This window comes from Protomyctophum parallelum (genome assembly GCF_964188405.1).
Source record: "Protomyctophum parallelum genome assembly, chromosome: 16".
Lineage (NCBI taxonomy): Eukaryota > Metazoa > Chordata > Actinopteri > Myctophiformes > Myctophidae > Protomyctophum > Protomyctophum parallelum.
The window spans coordinates 49,440,223-49,459,492 of NC_139711.1; the positions used below are offsets into that span (position 1 = coordinate 49,440,223).

Genomic DNA, 19,270 nt, shown 5'->3' on the forward strand with positions numbered 1-19,270 from the left:
GGCTGTGTCGACCAATTTGGTGTGACGTGATCGGCTCCAGCTTGAGCAGGCATACTCTGCTGTAGAGAAAGACAGGGCCATGGCAGTTGCACGGATTGTTTGTGGGTCTGCGCCCCAATTGGGAGTTCACTAGTTTTCACAGGATGTTATTGTGGGTGTTGACCGTGGCTTTTGTGTTCTCCAGGTGTTTTTTTGAAGAAGAGTGTCCTGTCCAGTGTAACTCCAAGATACATGGGGTGGTTATGGTTGGAGAGTTTGTGACCATCCCAAGTGACGCTCAGTTCTTTTCTCGCGTCTCGGTTCCTCAGGTGGAAGCTGCATAGTTGGGTTTGTGTGTCTTTCTTTTTCTGTCTTTCTTTCTTAGGACGGAGATCAAGGTAGACGCCATAGGAAGGCTCAACACTAGCCGATGCCCCTAGAGATCCATCCCAAAGCTTCCCTCAGGGAGCACAGCAAGCCAGCTAGCCAGCAAGCCTGCCCAGTCAGCCAACGCAGCCAGTCAGCTCCGCCAGTCAGCCAGTGTAGAAAGTCAGGCTGCCAAGCCAGAGCATATCAGCCCTTGCAGTCAGCCATTGCAGCCATACCAGCCTTGCTCAGTCAGCTCAGCCAGGCCTCTCTTGAGGCCTGGCTCTCTGTCTGCCTGGCCCGGTCTGCCCTGCCCTGCCTTGCAGCAACAGAACCAGCCTTTCTGGAAAGCCAGCCAGCTCAGAATGCGAGCTGAGCAAGCCAGTGCAGCAGCAAGCCCAGACTAGGTTACCGCAGCCTTACTGTGCAGCCACAGCCACTCAGTCTAGACCAGCAGGAGCTGGCCAGGCTCCAACCCTTGCAGCGCAGCCTTAGGCCGGACAGTCCCCCTGCCTGCACTTTGTTGCCTTCCTGGCCTGTCTGCCTGCCTAGGCGCCTCGGTCTTCCTGTCTGTCTGCCTTGGCCTGCCAGTCTGAAACTGGTTTAGACTAACTGCGTGCTTGCCAGCTGCGCTGGCTTGCTGAGCTCGTATTCTGAGCTGGCTGGCTTGCCAGCAAGGCTGGTTCTGTTGCTGCAAGGCAGGGCGGGGCAGACCGGGCCAGGCAGACAGAGAGCCAGGCCTCGAGAGAGGCCTGGCTGAGCTGACTGAGCAAGGCTGGTATGGCTACAATGGTTGACTGCAAGGGCTGATGTGCGCTGGCTTGGCAGCCTGACTTTCTACACTGGCTGACTGGCGGAGCTGGCTGGCTGCGTTGGCTGACTGGGCGGGCTTGCTGGCTAGCTGGCTTGCTGGACTCCCTGAGGGAAGCTTTGGGATGGATCTCTAGGGGCATCGGCTTGTGTTGAGCCTTCCAACGGTGTCTACCTTGATCTTCGTCCTAAGAAAGAAAGACAGAAAAAGAAACACACACACAAACTCAACTATGCAGCTTCCACATGAGGAAGGCAGGCCGGCACGCAGGCAGGCACAAGCTGCCTGCGTGCTTGCTTCGCCCTCCAGTTGCTGCTCCAGTTATTTGTTTTCCCTCAAACCCATCCTCAATGTGTTGGGTGAGGTTGAGCTCTGTCCAGCACAGGACGGGACGGAAACCAGCTTGGCCTTTAGTCAGCTTGGTGTCTATGAGTGGTATGAGGCGTTGGAGTAGCAGCCTCTCTTGTAGGTGATGCAGAGGAGGGAAATGGGTCGGTAGCTCTTTGAGGATGATGGGTCTTTGCCAGGTTTGGGGATTGCAACCACTTTGGCTTTTCTCCAGACAGAAGGGATGGTTTTCTGTGCCATGCATGTGTTCAGCATCCCCACGAGCCAGGTCTTTGCGTTAGGTTCCAGGTGCTGTATAATTTCTGCCAGTATGTCATCAATCCCTGCTGCTTTTCCGGGTTTCAACTTTCCCATTGCAGTTTTGAGTTCTTCTAGGTCGAAGGGTTTGGTTTGAGGGCTGGCTGATTGTGGTTGGTCTGATACCACTGTGCGATGGTATTCTCCTGTGGGTCGTGGCGGTGTTGGTTACGACTGTTGGCCACCAGTTGTGATGCAACAGAGTTCGCTGTGACCGTTGTGAATTATGGGTGGCTCCCTGAGGTCCTTGATCGCCATTGGGTCCAACAGTGGTCATTGAAGCGTGCACACACATGCACACATGCACCTACACACACAGGGGCACATGCGTATGCACACCTGGACCTTTAAATGAACAACAACACAAAAACTAAGGCACTGGTGTCGGACTTCTGGTTTACCGGAACGGGGTTCAACTCCCTGCAGTGCCCTGCTCAATGTGTTGTATTTCATTCATTGGTCCATGGTCTCAGGTCATTGAGCGGCGCGCTATAGTGTGCGATTCTTCATCATTGTTGAGGATTTTTTAAAGGTGAAAATCAAGGAAAAGCAAAAGGCTATAGTCCATGGTCACGGACCGCATACTGGTCAAGGTCATTTATACTGGTGAAGATCATTTACTAGTCTTCTAAAGGTCATTTATACTGGTGAAGATCATTTACTAGTCTTCTAAAGGTCATTTATACTGGTCAAGGTCAATTACTAGTCTCATGAAGGTAATTTATACTGGTCACAGTCATATACTGGTCACGGTCATTTCTACTGGTGAAGGTCATTTATACTGGTCAAGGTCATTTGTACTTGTCAAGGTCATTTATACTGGTCAAGGTCATTTACTAGTCTTATTGAAGGTAATTTATACTGCTCAAGGTCATTGATATTGGTCAAGGTCATTAAGTGGCACGCTATAGTGCGCGATTCTTCATCATTGTTGAGGATTTGAAAAAAGGTTAAATTGCAGAAAAGCGAAAGGCTAAAGTCCATGGTCACGGAGGGCATACTATAGTATGTTGTTTTTCTTTTTTTTTTGTGGTGTGCGGGCTCCATCCAATAACTACACCAGTTGTGATGCAATAGAGTTTGCTGTGACCGTTGTGAATTATGGGTGGTGTGGTCTTTGCCAAGACGGTGGATTGTGGCCCATGCCTTCCTGCTGTTATTTGTCATGTTGGTGTTCTCTATATCTTTTCGTCCTGGGCATGACGTTAAACTGTTCCGTTCGAGAGGACCGGCGACCCTCGAATGTAAACAGGTGTTGGGACAGGGTCAGGTGTTGTCTTGATGCATCCTATGATGATGCCACAGGTGTCATTTAGGGCTGTGTCGACCAATTTGGTGTGACGGGATAGGCTTGTAGGTGATGCAGAGGAGGGAAATGGGTCGGTAGCTCTTTGGGGATAATGGGTCTTTGCCAGGTTTAGGGATTGCAACCACTTTGGCCTTTTTCCAGACAGAAGGGATGGTTTTCTGTGCTATGCATGTGTTCAGCATCCCCACAAGCCAGGTCTTTCCGTTAGGTCCCAGGTGCTGTATCATTTCTGCTAGTAGGTCATCAATCCCTGCTGCTTTTCCGGGTTTCAACTTTCCCATTGCAGTTTCACGTTCTTCTAGGTCGAAGGGTTTGGTTTGAAGGCTGGCTGATTGTGGTTGGTCTGATACCACTGTGCGATGGTATTCTCCTGTGGGTTGGTGGCGGTCTTGGTCACAACTGGTGGCCAACAGTTGTAACCAACACCGCCACCGACCCACATAGAATACCATCGCACAGTGGTATCAGACCAACCATAATCAGCCATCACTCAAACCAAACCCTTCGACCTAGAAGAACTTGAAACTGCAATGGGAAAGTTGAAACCCGGAAAAGCAGCAGGGATTGATGACCTACTGGCAGAAATGATACAGCACCTGGGACCTATCGCAAGGACCTGGCTTGTGGGGATGCTGAACACATGCATAGCACAGAAAACCATCCCTTCTGTTTGGAAAAAGGCTGGAGTAGTTGCAATCCCTAAACCTGGCAAAGACCCATTATCCCCGAAGAGCTACCGACCCATTTCCCTCCTCTGCATCACGTCTATCTTATACCTGTGGTGTGCGGGCTCCATCCAATACCTACACCAGTTGTGATGCAACAGAGTTTGCTGTGACCGTTGTGAATTATGGGTGGTGTGGTCTTTGCCAAGACGGTGGATTGTGGCCCATGCCTTCCTGCTGTTATTTGTCATTATGGTGTTCTCTATATCTTTTCGTCCTGGGCATGACGTTAAACTGTTCCGTTCGAGAGGACCGGCGACCCTCGAATGTAAACGGCCACGAAAGGAAACTGTGTGTGTGAGGTGTTCTCTATCATTTCATTCCAGACTTCACTGTCTATCTCCTGTGTTTTCCATTCATCTTGAGCGTTACACAGTCGTCTGATGTGCGGGGGGGAGGTGCCGGCTAGCGCATAAAGGCACGGACGGGACAGGTGTTGTCTTGACCCATCCCGTGATGATGCGACAGGTGTCATTTAGGGCTGTGTCGACCAATTTGGTGTGACGTGATCGGCTCCAGCTTGAGCAGGCATACTCTGCTGTAGAGAAAGACAGGGCCATGGCAGTTGCACGGATTGTTTGTGGGTCTGCGCCCCACTTGGGAGTTCACTAGTTTTCACAGGATGTTATTGTGGGTGTTGACCGTGGCTTTTGTGTTCTCCAGGTGTTTTTTTGAAGAAGAGTGTCCTGTCCAGTGTAACTCCAAGATACATGGGGTGGTTATGGTTGGAGAGTTTGTGACCATCCCAAGTGACGCTCAGTTCTTTTCTCGCGTCTCGGTTCCTCAGGTGGAAGCTGCATAGTTGGGTTTGTGTGTCTTTCTTTTTCTGTCTTTCTTTCTTAGGACGGAGATCAAGGTAGACGCCATAGGAAGGCTCAACACTAGCCGATGCCCCTAGAGATCCATCCCAAAGCTTCCCTCAGGGAGCACAGCAAGCCAGCTAGCCAGCAAGCCTGCCCAGTCAGCCAACGCAGCCAGTCAGCTCCGCCAGTCAGCCAGTGTAGAAAGTCAGGCTGCCAAGCCAGAGCATATCAGCCCTTGCAGTCAGCCATTGCAGCCATACCAGCCTTGCTCAGTCAGCTCAGCCAGGCCTCTCTTGAGGCCTGGCTCTCTGTCTGCCTGGCCCGGTCTGCCCTGCCCTGCCTTGCAGCAACAGAACCAGCCTTTCTGGAAAGCCAGCCAGCTCAGAATGCGAGCTGAGCAAGCCAGTGCAGCAGCAAGCCCAGACTAGGTTACCGCAGCCTTACTGTGCAGCCACAGCCACTCAGTCTAGACCAGCAGGAGCTGGCCAGGCTCCAACCCTTGCAGCGCAGCCTTAGGCCGGACAGTCCCCCTGCCTGCACTTTGTTGCCTTCCTGGCCTGTCTGCCTGCCTAGGCGCCTCGGTCTTCCTGTCTGTCTGCCTTGGCCTGCCGGTCTGAAACTGGTTTAGACTAACTGCGTGCTTGCCAGCTGCGCTGGCTTGCTGAGCTCGTATTCTGAGCTGGCTGGCTTGCCAGCAAGGCTGGTTCTGTTGCTGCAAGGCAGGGCGGGGCAGACCGGGCCAGGCAGACAGAGAGCCAGGCCTCGAGAGAGGCCTGGCTGAGCTGACTGAGCAAGGCTGGTATGGCTACAATGGTTGACTGCAAGGGCTGATGTGCGCTGGCTTGGCAGCCTGACTTTCTACACTGGCTGACTGGCGGAGCTGGCTGACTGCGTTGGCTGACTGGGCGGGCTTGCTGGCTAGCTGGCTTGCTGGACTCCCTGAGGGAAGCTTTGGGATGGATCTCTAGGGGCATCGGCTTGTGTTGAGCCTTCCAACGGCGTCTACCTTGATCTTCGTCCTAAGAAAGAAAGACAGAAAAAGAAACACACACACAAACTCAACTTTGCAGCTTCCACATGAGGAAGGCAGGCAGGCACGCAGGCAGGCACAAGCTGCCTGCGTGCTTGCTTCGCCCTCCAGTTGCTGCTCCAGTTATTTGTTTTCCCTCAAACCCATCCTCAATGTGTTGGGTGAGGTTGAGCTCTGTCCAGCACAGGACGGGACGGAAACCAGCTTGGTCTTTAGTCAGCTTGGTGTCTATGAGTGGTATGAGGCGTTGGAGTAGCAGCCTCTCTTGTAGGTGATGCAGAGGAGGGAAATGGGTCGGTAGCTCTTTGAGGATGATGGGTCTTTGCCAGGTTTGGGGATTGCAACCACTTTGACCTTTCTCCAGACAGAAGGGATGGTTTTCTGTGCCATGCATGTGTTCAGCATCCCCACGAGCCAGGTCTTTGCGTTAGGTTCCAGGTGCTGTATAATTTTTGCCAGTATGTCATCAATGCTGCTTTTCCGGGTTTCGAGTTCTTCTAGGTCGAATGGTTTGGTTTGAGGGCTGGCTGATTGTGGTTGGTCTGATACCACTGTGCGATGGTATTCTCCTGTGGGTCGGCGGCGGTGTTGGTTACGACTGTTGGCCACCAGTTGTGATGCAACAGAGTTTGCTGTGACCGTTGTGAATTATGGGTGGCTCCCTGAGGTCCTTGATCGCCATTGGGTCCAACAGTGGTCATTGAAGCGTGCACACACACATGCACACATGCACCTACACACGCACAGGCGCACATGCGTATGCACACCTGGACCTTTAAATGAACAACAACACAAAAACTAAGGCACTGGTGTCGGACTTCTGGTTTACCGGAACGGGGTTCAACTCCCTGCAGTGCCCTGCTCAATGTGTTGTATTTCATTCATTGGTCCATGGTCTCAGGTCATTGAGCGGCGCGCTATAGTGCGCGATTCTTCATCATTGTTGAGGATTTTTTAAAGGTGAAAATCAAGGAAAAGCAAAAGGCTATAGTCCATGGTCACGGACCGCATACTGGTCAAGGTCATTTATACTGGTGAAGATCATTTACTAGTCTTATAAAGGTCATTTATACTGGTCAAGGTCATTTACTAGTCTCATGAAGGTCATGTATACTGGTCACAGTCATATACTGGTCACGGTCATTTCTACTGGTGAAGGTCATTTATACTGGTCAAGGTCATTTGTACTTGTCAAGGTCATTTATACTGGTCAAGGTCATTTACTAGTCTTATTGAAGGTAATTTATACTGCTCAAGGTCATTGATATTGGTCAAGGTCATTAAGTGGCACGCTATAGTGCACGATTCTTCATCATTGTTGAGGATTTGAAAAAAGGTTAAATCGCAGAAAAGCGAAAGGCTAAAGTCCATGGTCACGGAGGGCATACTATAGTATGTTGTTTTTCTTTTTTTGGTGGTGTGCGGGCTCCATCCAATAACTACACCAGTTGTGATGCAATAGAGTTTGCTGTGACCGTTGTGAATTATGGGTGGTGTGGTCTTTGCCAAGACGGTGGATTGTGGCCCATGCCTTCCTGCTGTTATTAGTGTGGTTGCCCGAATGGGCAACCAGACTCTAGTCATTGTAACACTTTATTATTAGTGTGGTTGCCTGAAGGCAACCATACTATTGTTTTTGTGACCTTTTATTTTCCTTTTTTATTATAGATAAACTTTATTTTGCCGCATTATACCTCCCACAGTTTTTGTCGCATGCACTCGAGCCATATGTCAAAACGACGGGCTACATCGGGAATCGTGTGCGTGTATTGGGATAAGACATTTGTTGGATAGTTTAATTGATATGAATTAATTAGTGCATTAAATTTCCCCATAGACATGAATGGGAAAATGCAAAAACTCACTTTCAAGTATTTTTTCCTCTGAGACCGTAAGGGCTATACTTACAAGACTTGGAGGAGAGATTCATAATAATTACTAAAATTAATGACCTTAGAAGTATAACATTCTGCCTCATGGTGGCGCTATAACAGCCAACTTTACCTTTTGGGGTATAACTCTTGAACCGTAGGTCGTAAAATCAAAAATATTTTTTCCCTGGATTCCTTGGGTCATGACGCATCTCCCCATATATGCCCCGCCCATTTGCGTCTATATAGATTTCCCGCCATTTTTGATTTTGTTCAAAACACACTTTTTGCTCCTCCTCCTACAGATTTTGTCCAAATCTCACAAAAGTCGGTACACATGATCTCCGGACCTATCCCATTAAAACAGCACAGTCATAATTTAGATCTTCTGTATCGTTCGGCCGTAATCGTCTTCCGAAGTTAGTGGGAGGGGCCTATTTTACAAAACACGCCACAATTCACGCACGGAATGTCCGATCCATCCCAAATCTGAATCACATGTCGAGGGTGGCTTAATCAACGCAGAGCCAAAAGCGATTCCATTTTCGACGGGTGCGATGTAGGCAACCACACTTTGCAATTTCCCAGAATTGCCTCTTTCTAGTTTTGTTCTGCAAATCAAATGAAATCACTGCGACTGTCCCTTATCACCACCAGATGGCAGCAAAGCCTACATTTAGCCTATCATTTCACATTGAGCTGTAAATGTGATATAACACTATCCTAGCGTGTCACAGTGGAATGTTTTAGTATTTACTATTTATTTTAATAGTATTCTGTGTGTTATTATAACACCATGCTAGAGTGTTGGTCACAGTGGAATGTTTTAGTAATAAGTATTCTGTGTTATTAGTGGTGAGTAGGTTTAGTATTTACTATTTATTTCAATAGTATTCTGTGTGTTAAAGTTAAGATTTTAAATGTACTATATTGAATATAACAGTGGAATGTTTTATTTTATAGTTAACTTAAATGAAATTAATTCATAAGAAGTTAAAATAACTGGAATGTTTTAGTCTCAACACTTTAGAATGTACTATTAATTTTAATAGTGTACTCACTGTACTGTGTGATATTATAACTATACTGTTAATGTTTAGTATTTATTTTAATAGTGTACTGTGTGATATTAATGTTAATGTTTAGTATTTATTTTAATAGTGTACTGTGTGATATTATAATGTTTAGTATTTATTTTAATAGTGTACTGTGTGATATTATAATGTTTAGTATTTATTTATTATGTTTAGTAGCAGCACGTGAGCTCACAGTGGAAAAGTTTATTTTATTGTGAAGTTATTATTTTATTTATTTTCGCTCCTGCCCCCCCCCCCCCCGGCAGCGGAAACGGAAACGGAAACGGCGCGCACATGCGTGTGTGTGTGCGTGTGCGTGTGTGTGTGTGTGTGTGTGTGTGTGCGTGTGTGCGTGTGTGTGTGTGTGTGTGTGTGTGTGTGTGTGTGTGTGTGTGTGTGTGTGTGTGTGCGTGTGTGTGTGTGTGCGTGAAAATGACCGGATACGGTAGGGCGGGGCTCTGCACCGGATGCGAGCGCAGAGCAGCCAATAGGAACCCCGCGGACGGACGGGAGGGAAGTCACGCGAGGACCGTAAACGCAATGATGACGCAATGGTCACGTGACACACCGTCCAAGTAACGTGACCCGGCAAACAAACGGGAAGTGCAGCACGTGATCACATGACACCGTGGGCGCGCGCGCACACACACAGTACACATCAAACTTATAAACAGTGAGCGGTTACAGTCACACGCGTTATTATATTAGATCTACAAACTGTCTGTCTGGCTGTCTGGCCTGGCGGGGATAGAGCGGACAGACCGAGTGAAAAGCAACAGGTAAGAACAGAGCTTTATTTTACATTTACTTTACAATGTTTACATTCTGTTCATGTCGAGGACCCCCAAATGGACACGAATTAGTCCCGCGGCGGACCCCCATTTGAAGAGACATGCCAGGGACCCCCATTAGAAGAGACATGCCAGGGACCCCCATTAGAAGAGACATGCCAGGGACCCCCATTAGAAGAGACATGCCAGGGACCCCCATTTGAAGAGACATGCCAGGGACCCCCATTAGAAGAGACATGCCAGGGACCCCCATTAGAAGAGACATGCCAGGGACCCCCATTTGAAGAGACATGCCAGGGACCCCCATTTGAAGAGACATGCCAGGGACCCCCATTTGAAGAGACATGCCAGGGACCCCCATTAGAAGAGATATGCCAGGGACCCCCATTAGAAGAGATATGCCAGGGCAGGGACCCCCCTGGTCTCTTCTTCATATCTCTGTGTCTAAATGTTTTGATGAATTGAACATGGTGGACCCTGTTGTAAACAAGTGTAATGCTTTATGGTGACGTCCACTCACAGTTAACAGTCTTTGTATTGAGTTGTGATTGATTGAAATATGTATTAACAGTTTGCAGAATTACAGTACATTTCAAGCACAAACTCAATACAGAGACTGTTAACTGTGAGTGGACGACCCAATTAAGCATTACACTTGTTTACAAGAGGGTCCACCATGTTCAATTCATCAAAACATTTAGAGACATACAAATAGACACTTCTATATAGTTAAAGAACAGAACAGGAATTCATGTGCTTGAAATGTACTGGAATTCTGCAAACTGGAAATAAATACTTCAATCAATCAATTAAAAAAAAAACATTTGAAGAGATATGCCAGGGACCCCCATTTGAAGAGATATGCCAGGGACCCCCATTAGAAGAGATATGCCAGGGACCCCCATTTGAAGAGATATGCCAGGGACCCCCATTAGAAGAGATATGCCAGGGACCCCCATTTGAAGAGATATGCCAGGGACCCCCATTAGAAGAGATATGCCAGGGACCCCCATTAGAAGAGATTCTTATACCATTTTCATTTGAAGGACCCCCAGTTTGACGTGTGTTGGAACCAAATGGACCCATAACGGTCCATTTGGTTCCTAACTATCATTTAGCTGGGGACCCCTGGAACTCCCTCAAGGACCCCTGGGGGTCCCCGGACCAACCACTGGTTTAAATCAATATTCTCTTTATTATCAACCTAAACATCAAATGATCATCATAATTTAATGTCTACTTCATTAATGATTCTGTTTATTAATAGCCTAAAAGCATCTATTTTATTTATTGGCTTAATTCTCCATGGTTCATGTGTATAGGAATACATAGTGCAGGGGTGGGCAACTTTGACAATGGAGAGAGCCACTATATTTCCACACTTACTCCAGAGGGCCACATTGCATATTACTGTCGTAGCAAAATTAGCCGATCTACAAGCTCAAAACACGTCACGCTGCGACGCGTTTTGAGCTTGTAGATCAGCTATTTTTCCTATCTTAGAATTGAAATAATGAATTATTTTTAGCTTTTTTTTAAACTAGAATCCTGAAAAGTAACCTTTTTATTGATTTTCAAATGCATTTAGTTTTAGTTATGATACTTTATGAACTAAATACAAATACATTGGACACAAAAAGGCAATACTAATACTAGTCATTAAGTATAATTAAAGCGGGTCTTGTTTACATGTTTTACAGCTGAAATCAATAGTATATCAGTATTCTGATATTAACCTGTGGGCCATATTAAGAGAAGGTGGGGGCCGCATGTGGCCCCCGGGCCGCCAGTTGCCCACCCCTGACATAGTGCATTAGAGGTCACAGCCCCTTTAAGTCTCCTCCTTTTGCCCCCTGTATAAATGTCCTGCCACACCTCCACCTCTTCCTTCTGTCTGTACGTCCGTCTTTGGTACGAGGTGGGTGTCTTTGTTGACTTCTCTGTATAACATAATAAGAATATCGTACTTTGCAAATTGATTTATAGGCTACAGTGTTTGTTTAACCCTGTTTAGTGAGGAGTCTTTGCACTACTAAGAACTAACGTGGAGACGTCCTGTCTGTTGTTATTCTTTGTCAGAATAGAACGTTGTTTCCAAAGAGAGTTCTTATGGGTCCGTCTGTCCATTCACAACACGACGCAGAGAGAGAGACAGATTACACCGGTTACATCTATAGCTAAAGAGTGCCGATTTCAGCCCCTGCCCCTCTAGCACTCTGCAGTGTTGTTTTTGGCAGCAAATTTCTATTTTAGTTTTAGTCATATAGTCTCCTGAATAGTTTTCACTTAGTCTTAGTCACATTTTAGTCACGTGGAATGTATTAGTGTTAGTCTAGTTTTAGTCGACTAAATGTCATAAGGTTTTAGTCGACTAAATCTACAGGTGATTTAGTCGACTAAAATGTATTTTTTGCGGGCCTTGTTGCCGTCATAATGACTTGTTTTACACTTGCTGAAAATAGCTGATCTACAAGCTATTTTCAGCATTCAAGAGTAAAATGACTTATACTGGATCTCTTGTCCACTAGTCCCTTCCTAACATTTTAGTTTAGTTTTTATTTGTTGACGAAATTGTCAGTATATTTAGTCTTAGTTTCAGTCACCATACATGGCATAGTTTTAATTTAGTTTCCATTTAGTTTTCTTCAGTGGAAAAGGGTACATTTTCCCTCTTGGTTTTAGACACTGCTCTGCACGTCCCTATAGCAGGCCATGACTAATGACTAATGACTCAGCCTGTTACAAGAATGGAACTTCCATTACAATTTACAATTTAGGCATTTAGCAGACGCTCTTAATCCAGAGCGACTTACATTAAGCAAGAACAAAAAAGCATGGGAATACATCACACAAAAACATTTATCAAGAAACATGCGTAAGCTAAGAAAGTAACAGTGGAATATCTATATAATGAGACTATACATATAAACTATACATATATACTACTATGCTATACATATGTACTATGGCGTGCTATGACTACATACAATGCAATTATAGTGCTGTCTACATAACATGCTATAAGTCTGTCAGATGCTATCTAAGTCAACAGAAATGCTATCTAAGGGGGTAGGGTAAGTGCTATGGGCCATGATGGAGTCTGAAAAGGTGGGTTTTCAGACTACGGCGGAGGATTGGGAGTGATGCTGCAGTTCTGACTGCAATGGGAAGTGCATTCCACAGTTTTGGAGCCAGAAGGGAGAAGAGTTTGGGACGTGTGGAGCGTTTTTAGTGAGGGTACTTCCAGCTTCCCCTTGACTGTTCATGTATGAACCACAAGCAGGTGGATCATACGAGTCATGTTGTGGTTTAGTGGGAACTTCACAACTTCCCCTTTTTATAATCATAAACTGATAGTTGTTATTAAATGCACCGTTATGTCGTTTTAGTGGGAACTTCACAACTTCCCTTTTCTCTCCATGTGACTCTGAGACAGCTGGACGTGTGTGGGTGTGTGTGGGGGGGGGGGGGGGGCACACATGCCATTTACTCTTTACGCACGCATGCACAGCGCTGGTCGGCAGGTATCAATACACTATCTATCTATCACTATACAGGTATCAATACACTTTTAGACCCACATGTTTGTTCCAGCGTGGATGATTACATTAATTTATTGATCGCCTCTTGTCTTGATTCTTTAAACATGACGTCATGGACCGCTATGCTCCATAACAGGCTTAATAAGCCCAAAGCTTATTGATACCGGGTACTGGATAAGCCCAAAGCTTATTGATACCGGGTACTGGATAAGCCCAAAGCTTATTGATACCGGGTACTGGATAAGCCCAAAGCTTATTGATACCGGGTACTGGATAAGCCCAAAGCTTATTGATACCGGGTACTGGATAAGCCCAAAGCTTATCGATACCGGGTACTGGATAAGCCCAAAGCTTATTGATACCGGGTACTGGATAAGCCCAAAGCTTATCGATACCGGGTACTGGATAAGCCCAAAGCTTATCGATACCGGGTACTGGATAAGCCCAAAGCTTATTGATACCGGGTACTGGATAAGCCCAAAGCTTATCGATACCGGGTACTGGATAAGCCCAAAGCTTATCGATACCGGGTACTGGATAAGCCCAAAGCTTATTGATACCGGGTACTGGATAAGCCTGATTACTGATGTTGAGTGTGAAGTAATGAAGATATGTATCAATGCCGGGTTATAACTGGCTTTCATGGTGACCTAATAAAGGCATAGGTTTCAGATTACATACATGTATACATACATACATACATGTATTCATAGAGACATTTCCTTTAATCCATCCGACACTGAAACATATCTTTATCACGTCACCATCCAAAGCCAGTTCTACCCCGGCATTGGTACATATCTTCATTAAAGCCAGTTCTACCCCGGCATTGGTACATATCTTCATTAAAGCCAGTTCTACCCCGGCATTGGTACATATCTTCATTAAAGCCAGTTCTACCCCGGCATTGGTACATATCTTCATTAAAGCCAGTTCTACCCCGGCATTGGTACATATCTTCATTAAAGCCAGTTCTACCCCGGCATTGGTACATATCTTCATTAAAGCCAGTTCTACCCCGGCATTGGTACATATCTTCATTACGTCACTCTCAGAATACGCAGAATACTCTCATACGCATAAAAAAGACGCCACTAACCACCGGACCTTACTTACGCGCTCTGCTTGCGCAGTAATAATAACAGTGGTCATGTCCCTCCAGTCCTCTAGGGCGGCGCTATGGGCTCCATGTTCCGCAGTGAGGAGGTGTGCCTGGTGCAGCTCTTCCTCCAGTCTGGCTCCGCCTACAACTGTGTCAGCGAGCTGGGAGAGCTGGGATTGGTCGAATTCAGAGACGTGAGTAAACTCGGTTGGGATTGGTCGAATTCAGAGACGTGAGTATATACTGGGCCTAACTGGGAGAACTCCTCATGCACTGAAGGAAGCATGAGTTCAGTTCGGGGCTCTTCCCAGGTTAGATAGATAGCTTTATTGTCATTCAGCAGATACATAAAATGCATAAGAGAACGAAATGTCGTTGCACTGGCTTTAAGTATGCTAGTTAGTTAAAAGAGCTAAAATACAATTAAAATCTAAAATCCACTTTTAAAAGCAAATAAATTAAAATAAATTAAAAAGCACCATTAGTTCATTTGAGAGACAGATATTACACAATAGGAGTCCTTATAGCAGCATATAGGGGGAAAGGTTAGGGGATATTGCACTTGTTCAAAAGTCTGATGGCTTGGGGGAAAAAGCTCTTGGAAAATCTTGCTGTTTTACTTCCAATGCTTTGATACCTTCTGCCAGAAGGACAACAGAGTGAACAGTCCCTGGTGTGGGTGGGTGGGGTCATTCCTGATGCTGTTGGCCCTAGACAGACAGCGGTTGTGCGCAGTGTCCTTGATGGAAGGCAGTGGGAGAGTGGTTGGCAGAGGGAGAGTAGGATTAAAACATTGTGGGATATAATGTTAACCCATTCTGACCTGAGATCAGATTCATACGAGGTTTCCGCCGGACACACACTGGTCTGATGGACCCATTCTGACCTGAGATCAGATTCTAAAAAATGTCAGTCGTTCTTCGATTTTTCAAAAATAGCAGACCTACAAGCTCGTAGCGCGCCACTCGGTGGCGCGCTATGAGCTTGTAGATCTGCTATTTTTCAATAGCTAAAGCATAACATGATGCCAACACCAAAATGGGTGCCCGGTCAGAATGAGTTAAAGTAAAAACGGGTACACTGTACTAAACCTAAAGGCGAAGGCACACTTAACCCATTCTGACCTGAGATCAGATTCTAAAAATGTCATGCCAAGGACCTCTAATTGGCCACGGACCCCAGCTCTCAACGTGTTGCTCCAGGGACCTCCCAGAAGCCAAGATATGAGTTAAAAGCGTTTACTGGGAAAGAATATATATAAGTCAAGATTTGCACACATTTTCAAGATTTTTCAAAAATAGCAGATCTACAGTGCCGAGTTGAATTCACAACATGAAGAGAACATCATTATAATGATGGAGTTACAAGATGAGTTTCTTTTTTTTAATATTTTTTTTTATTCCACGATTTTGTAACCCATTTTTCACCCCTGTGTCAATCATCTAATGTGATCCTGGGGTCTACACACCCTCCACCAACCTAGTCCCCATATATGGGGGACAAGGGGAGACCAACCTAGTCCCCATATATGGGGGACAAGGGGAGACCAACCTAGTCCCCATATATGGGGGACAAGGGGAGACCAACCTAGTCCCCATATATGGGGGACAAGGGGAGACCAACCTAGTCCCCATATATGGGGGAAAAGGGGAGACCAACCTAGTCCCCATATATGGGGGACAAGGGGAGAGCAACCTAGTCCCCATATATGGGGGACAAGGGGAGAGCAACCTAGTCCCCATATATGGGGGACAAGGGGAGACCAACCTAGTCCCCATATATGGGGGACAAGGGGAGACCAACAGACTTTAACTCATGCTTACTTCATGCCTGAGTGTCCAAGTTGCTCCTTTACACCTGACAGGCGGGAGTTTCCCTGGTTGGACGTAGCGCGTGGAAGGAACACGTTATTCCAACCAGTTCCATTCCCCTCCATCAGGCGCCCCGGCTGGCCAGGGGGAGGCAGTTTAGAGACCAGTTCCTTTCCCCTCCATCAGACGCCCCGGCTGGCCAGAGGGAGGCAGTATAGAGACCAGTTCCTTTCCCCTCCATCAGGCGCCCCGGCTGGCCAGGGGGAGGCAGTATAGAGACCAGTTCCTTTCCCCTCCATCAGACGCCCCGGCTGGCCAGAGGGAGGCAGTATAGAGACCAGTTCCTTTCCCCTCCATCAGGCGCCCTGGCTGGCCAGGGGGAGGCAGTATAGAGACCAGTTCCTTTCCCCTCCATCAGGCGCCCTGGCTGGCCAGGGGGAGGCAGTATAGAGACCAGTTGTTTTTTGTGGGGGTACCTACCCTATAGGGGACACAATGAGTTTCATTCACAACATGAAGAGAACATCATTATAATGAACAGATTATCACAGGTAGATAAATCGGTACCTTTGAAGTGTTCAGTTGTTCTGTCTGTCTCGTGATTGGCTGAACCAGTTGTTCTGTCTTGTGATTGGTTGAACCAGTTGTTCTGTCTTGTGATTGGTTGAACCAGTTGAATCCAAACGTCAACGCGTTCCAGAGGAAGTTTGTCGGCGAGGTGAGACGATGTGAAGAGCTGGAGAAAACTCTGAGTGAGTATTTACCCTAGGGTTTATACTAACCCTTTAATATGAATATAAACTGAGTATTTACCCTAGGGTTTATACTAACCCTTTAATATGAATATAAACTGAGTATTTACCCTAGGGTTTATACTGACCCTTTAATATGAATATAAACTGAGTATTTACCCAAGGGTTTATACTGACCCTTTAATATGAATATAAACTGAGTATTTACCCTAGGGTTTATACTGACCCTTTAATATGAATATAAACTGAGTATTTACCCTAGGGTTTATACTAACCCTTTAATATGAATATAAACTGAGTATTTACCCTAGGGTTTATACTAACCCTTTAATATGAATATAAACTGAGTATTTACCCTAGGGTTTATACCAGGGCTCGAGATTAACGGCGTCCCGACGTCCCGGGGACTGTAAAATATCTACTTGGGACGTAAATGTATCTCATTCGGGACGGTTTCGGGACGAAATGAGTTTTTTACACTGAAAATGCGCATTTCTTGTGCAGCGATGAGCAGCATGAGAATTTGCCGTGCCGTCAGAGACAACAGCAACAACAACGCACACACTATACATTCACCCAACGGAATCAAAGGAATTATATTGCTTTTGCCCCGTGGATGGGACATTTAGATTGAAAAAGTATCGGTTGGAAGCGTGCATAAAACCATGGTTGTGTGCCACAGAAAGGTTCCATATGGACATGGGGCTACAGTACTACACCAACGTTTAACGTTAGCTTCCATGCTAGGGCTTGCTAGCTGGCATCGGGAGGCATACTATCATCCGACAGAGCAAGGAGCAATGCTCCGAGGTGCGCTGCGGGTCGGGAGAGGGTTGCGGTTAGGTTTAGGTGTCTGCCCCGGGGGAGGTTGGAGGTTAGGGTGAGGGAGGAGGTAGGTTGTCGTTCGGACCAATGCTCCGTCGGATGAAAGTACTGCACTCGCTGGCATCGACATTAAATACAGTAAGTATATCCTCTGAAGCAACAGATGTTTTCTAATGCTCAGATTGTTCTGGAATTGCTGCCCCAACACTGTGGAATGCACACCCCAAAACGCTCTCATTCCACAGTTTTTATTGATTGTATTTATTATTATTATTATTTATTGATCCTTCGTCTTAGTATTCCCCCTAATAAAGTTGTTTTTATTTGTTTTCTCATGCCAACCATGTAATAGACATTTGAGTATTCATATACCTGCATTGCTGCACGTTATCTGTTGGTCTTGATCAAGTAGCCTACACCAAAGTTTTATAAGCTACTGTAGTCACTATTCATTGATTCACTGGTAGGCTACACCAAAATAACAACATCCATTTGAAAATAAATATCACTGTTCTCAGGTCGAATATATGCGATTAAAATATGATTAATTTAGATTAATTAATTACAAAGCCTCTGATTGATTCGATTAACATTTTTAACCAAGCCCTATTTTTCATCTGGGAGCATTTTGACTAAATCAGTGTATCTATTCTACAGAAGAAACATGAAGCCAAACAAATTAAGTTACTGCATGTATTCAATACAGTACATTATTTGTTTGGCTTAATTGTATTTCTATTACAATAGGAATACAGTTATTCATTTCACAATTTGAGTGGTGCTTTTTTGTACTTTTCCCCCCCCGGGACGGTATACATTTACTTCGGGACGGTTCAAATTGTACTTTGGGACGGTTCCGGGACGGTGGTGAAAAAAGTTAGTCTGGAGCCCTGGTTTATACTAACCCTTTAATATGAATATAAACTGAGTATTTACCCTAGGGTTTATACTGACCCTTTAATATGAATATAAACTGAGTATTTACCCTAGGGTTTATACTGACCCTTTAATATGAATATAAACTGAGTATTTACCCTAGGGTTTATACTAACCCTTTAATATGAATATAAACTGAGTATTTACCCAAGGGTTTATACTGACCCTTTAATATGAATATAAACTGAGTATTTACCCTAGGGTTTATACTGACCCTTTAATATGAATATAAACTGAGTATTTACCCTAGGGTTTATACTGACCCTTTAATATGAATATAAACTGAGTATTTACCCTAGGGTTTATACTGACCCTTTAATATGAATATAAACTGAGTATTTACCCTAGGGTTTATACTAACCCTTTAATATGAATATAAACTGAGTATTTACCCTAGGGTTTATACTGACCCTTTAATATGAATATAAACTGAGTATTTACCCAAGGGTTTATACTAACCCTTTAATATGAATATAAACTGAGTATTTACCCTAGGGTTTATACTAACCCTTTAATATGAATATAAACTGAGTATTTACCCAAGGGTTTATACTAACCCTTTAATATGAATATAAACTGAGTATTTACCCTAGGGTTTATACTGACCCTTTAATATGAATATAAACTGAGTATTTACCCAAGGGTTTATACTAACCCTTTAATATGAATATAAACTGAGTATTTACCCTAGGGTTTATACTAACCCTTTAATATGAATATAAACTGAGTATTTACCCTAGGGTTTATACTGACCCTTTAATATGAATATAAACTGAGTATTTACCCAAGGGTTTATACTAACCCTTTAATATGAATATAAACTGAGTATTTACCCTAGGGTTTATACTAACCCTTTAATATGAATATAAACTGAGTTAGTATTTACCCTAGGGTTT

The 19,270-nt window shown here is 45.1% G+C and overlaps 1 protein-coding gene across 1 annotated transcript in view; it reads left to right on the forward strand.

Moving 5' to 3' along the window:
• The first annotated feature begins 9,268 nt into the window (after window positions 1-9,268).
• tcirg1b (T cell immune regulator 1, ATPase H+ transporting V0 subunit a3b) overlaps window positions 9,269-19,270 on the forward strand; it is a 47,070-nt gene continuing 37,068 nt past the window's right edge. The window contains 3 exon segments of the mRNA XM_083786102.1: window positions 9,269-9,394; window positions 14,111-14,244; window positions 16,535-16,613. Of these exon segments, the coding sequence (XP_083642228.1) occupies window positions 14,128-14,244; window positions 16,535-16,613 (196 nt within the window). The 5' untranslated portion in view covers window positions 9,269-9,394; window positions 14,111-14,127.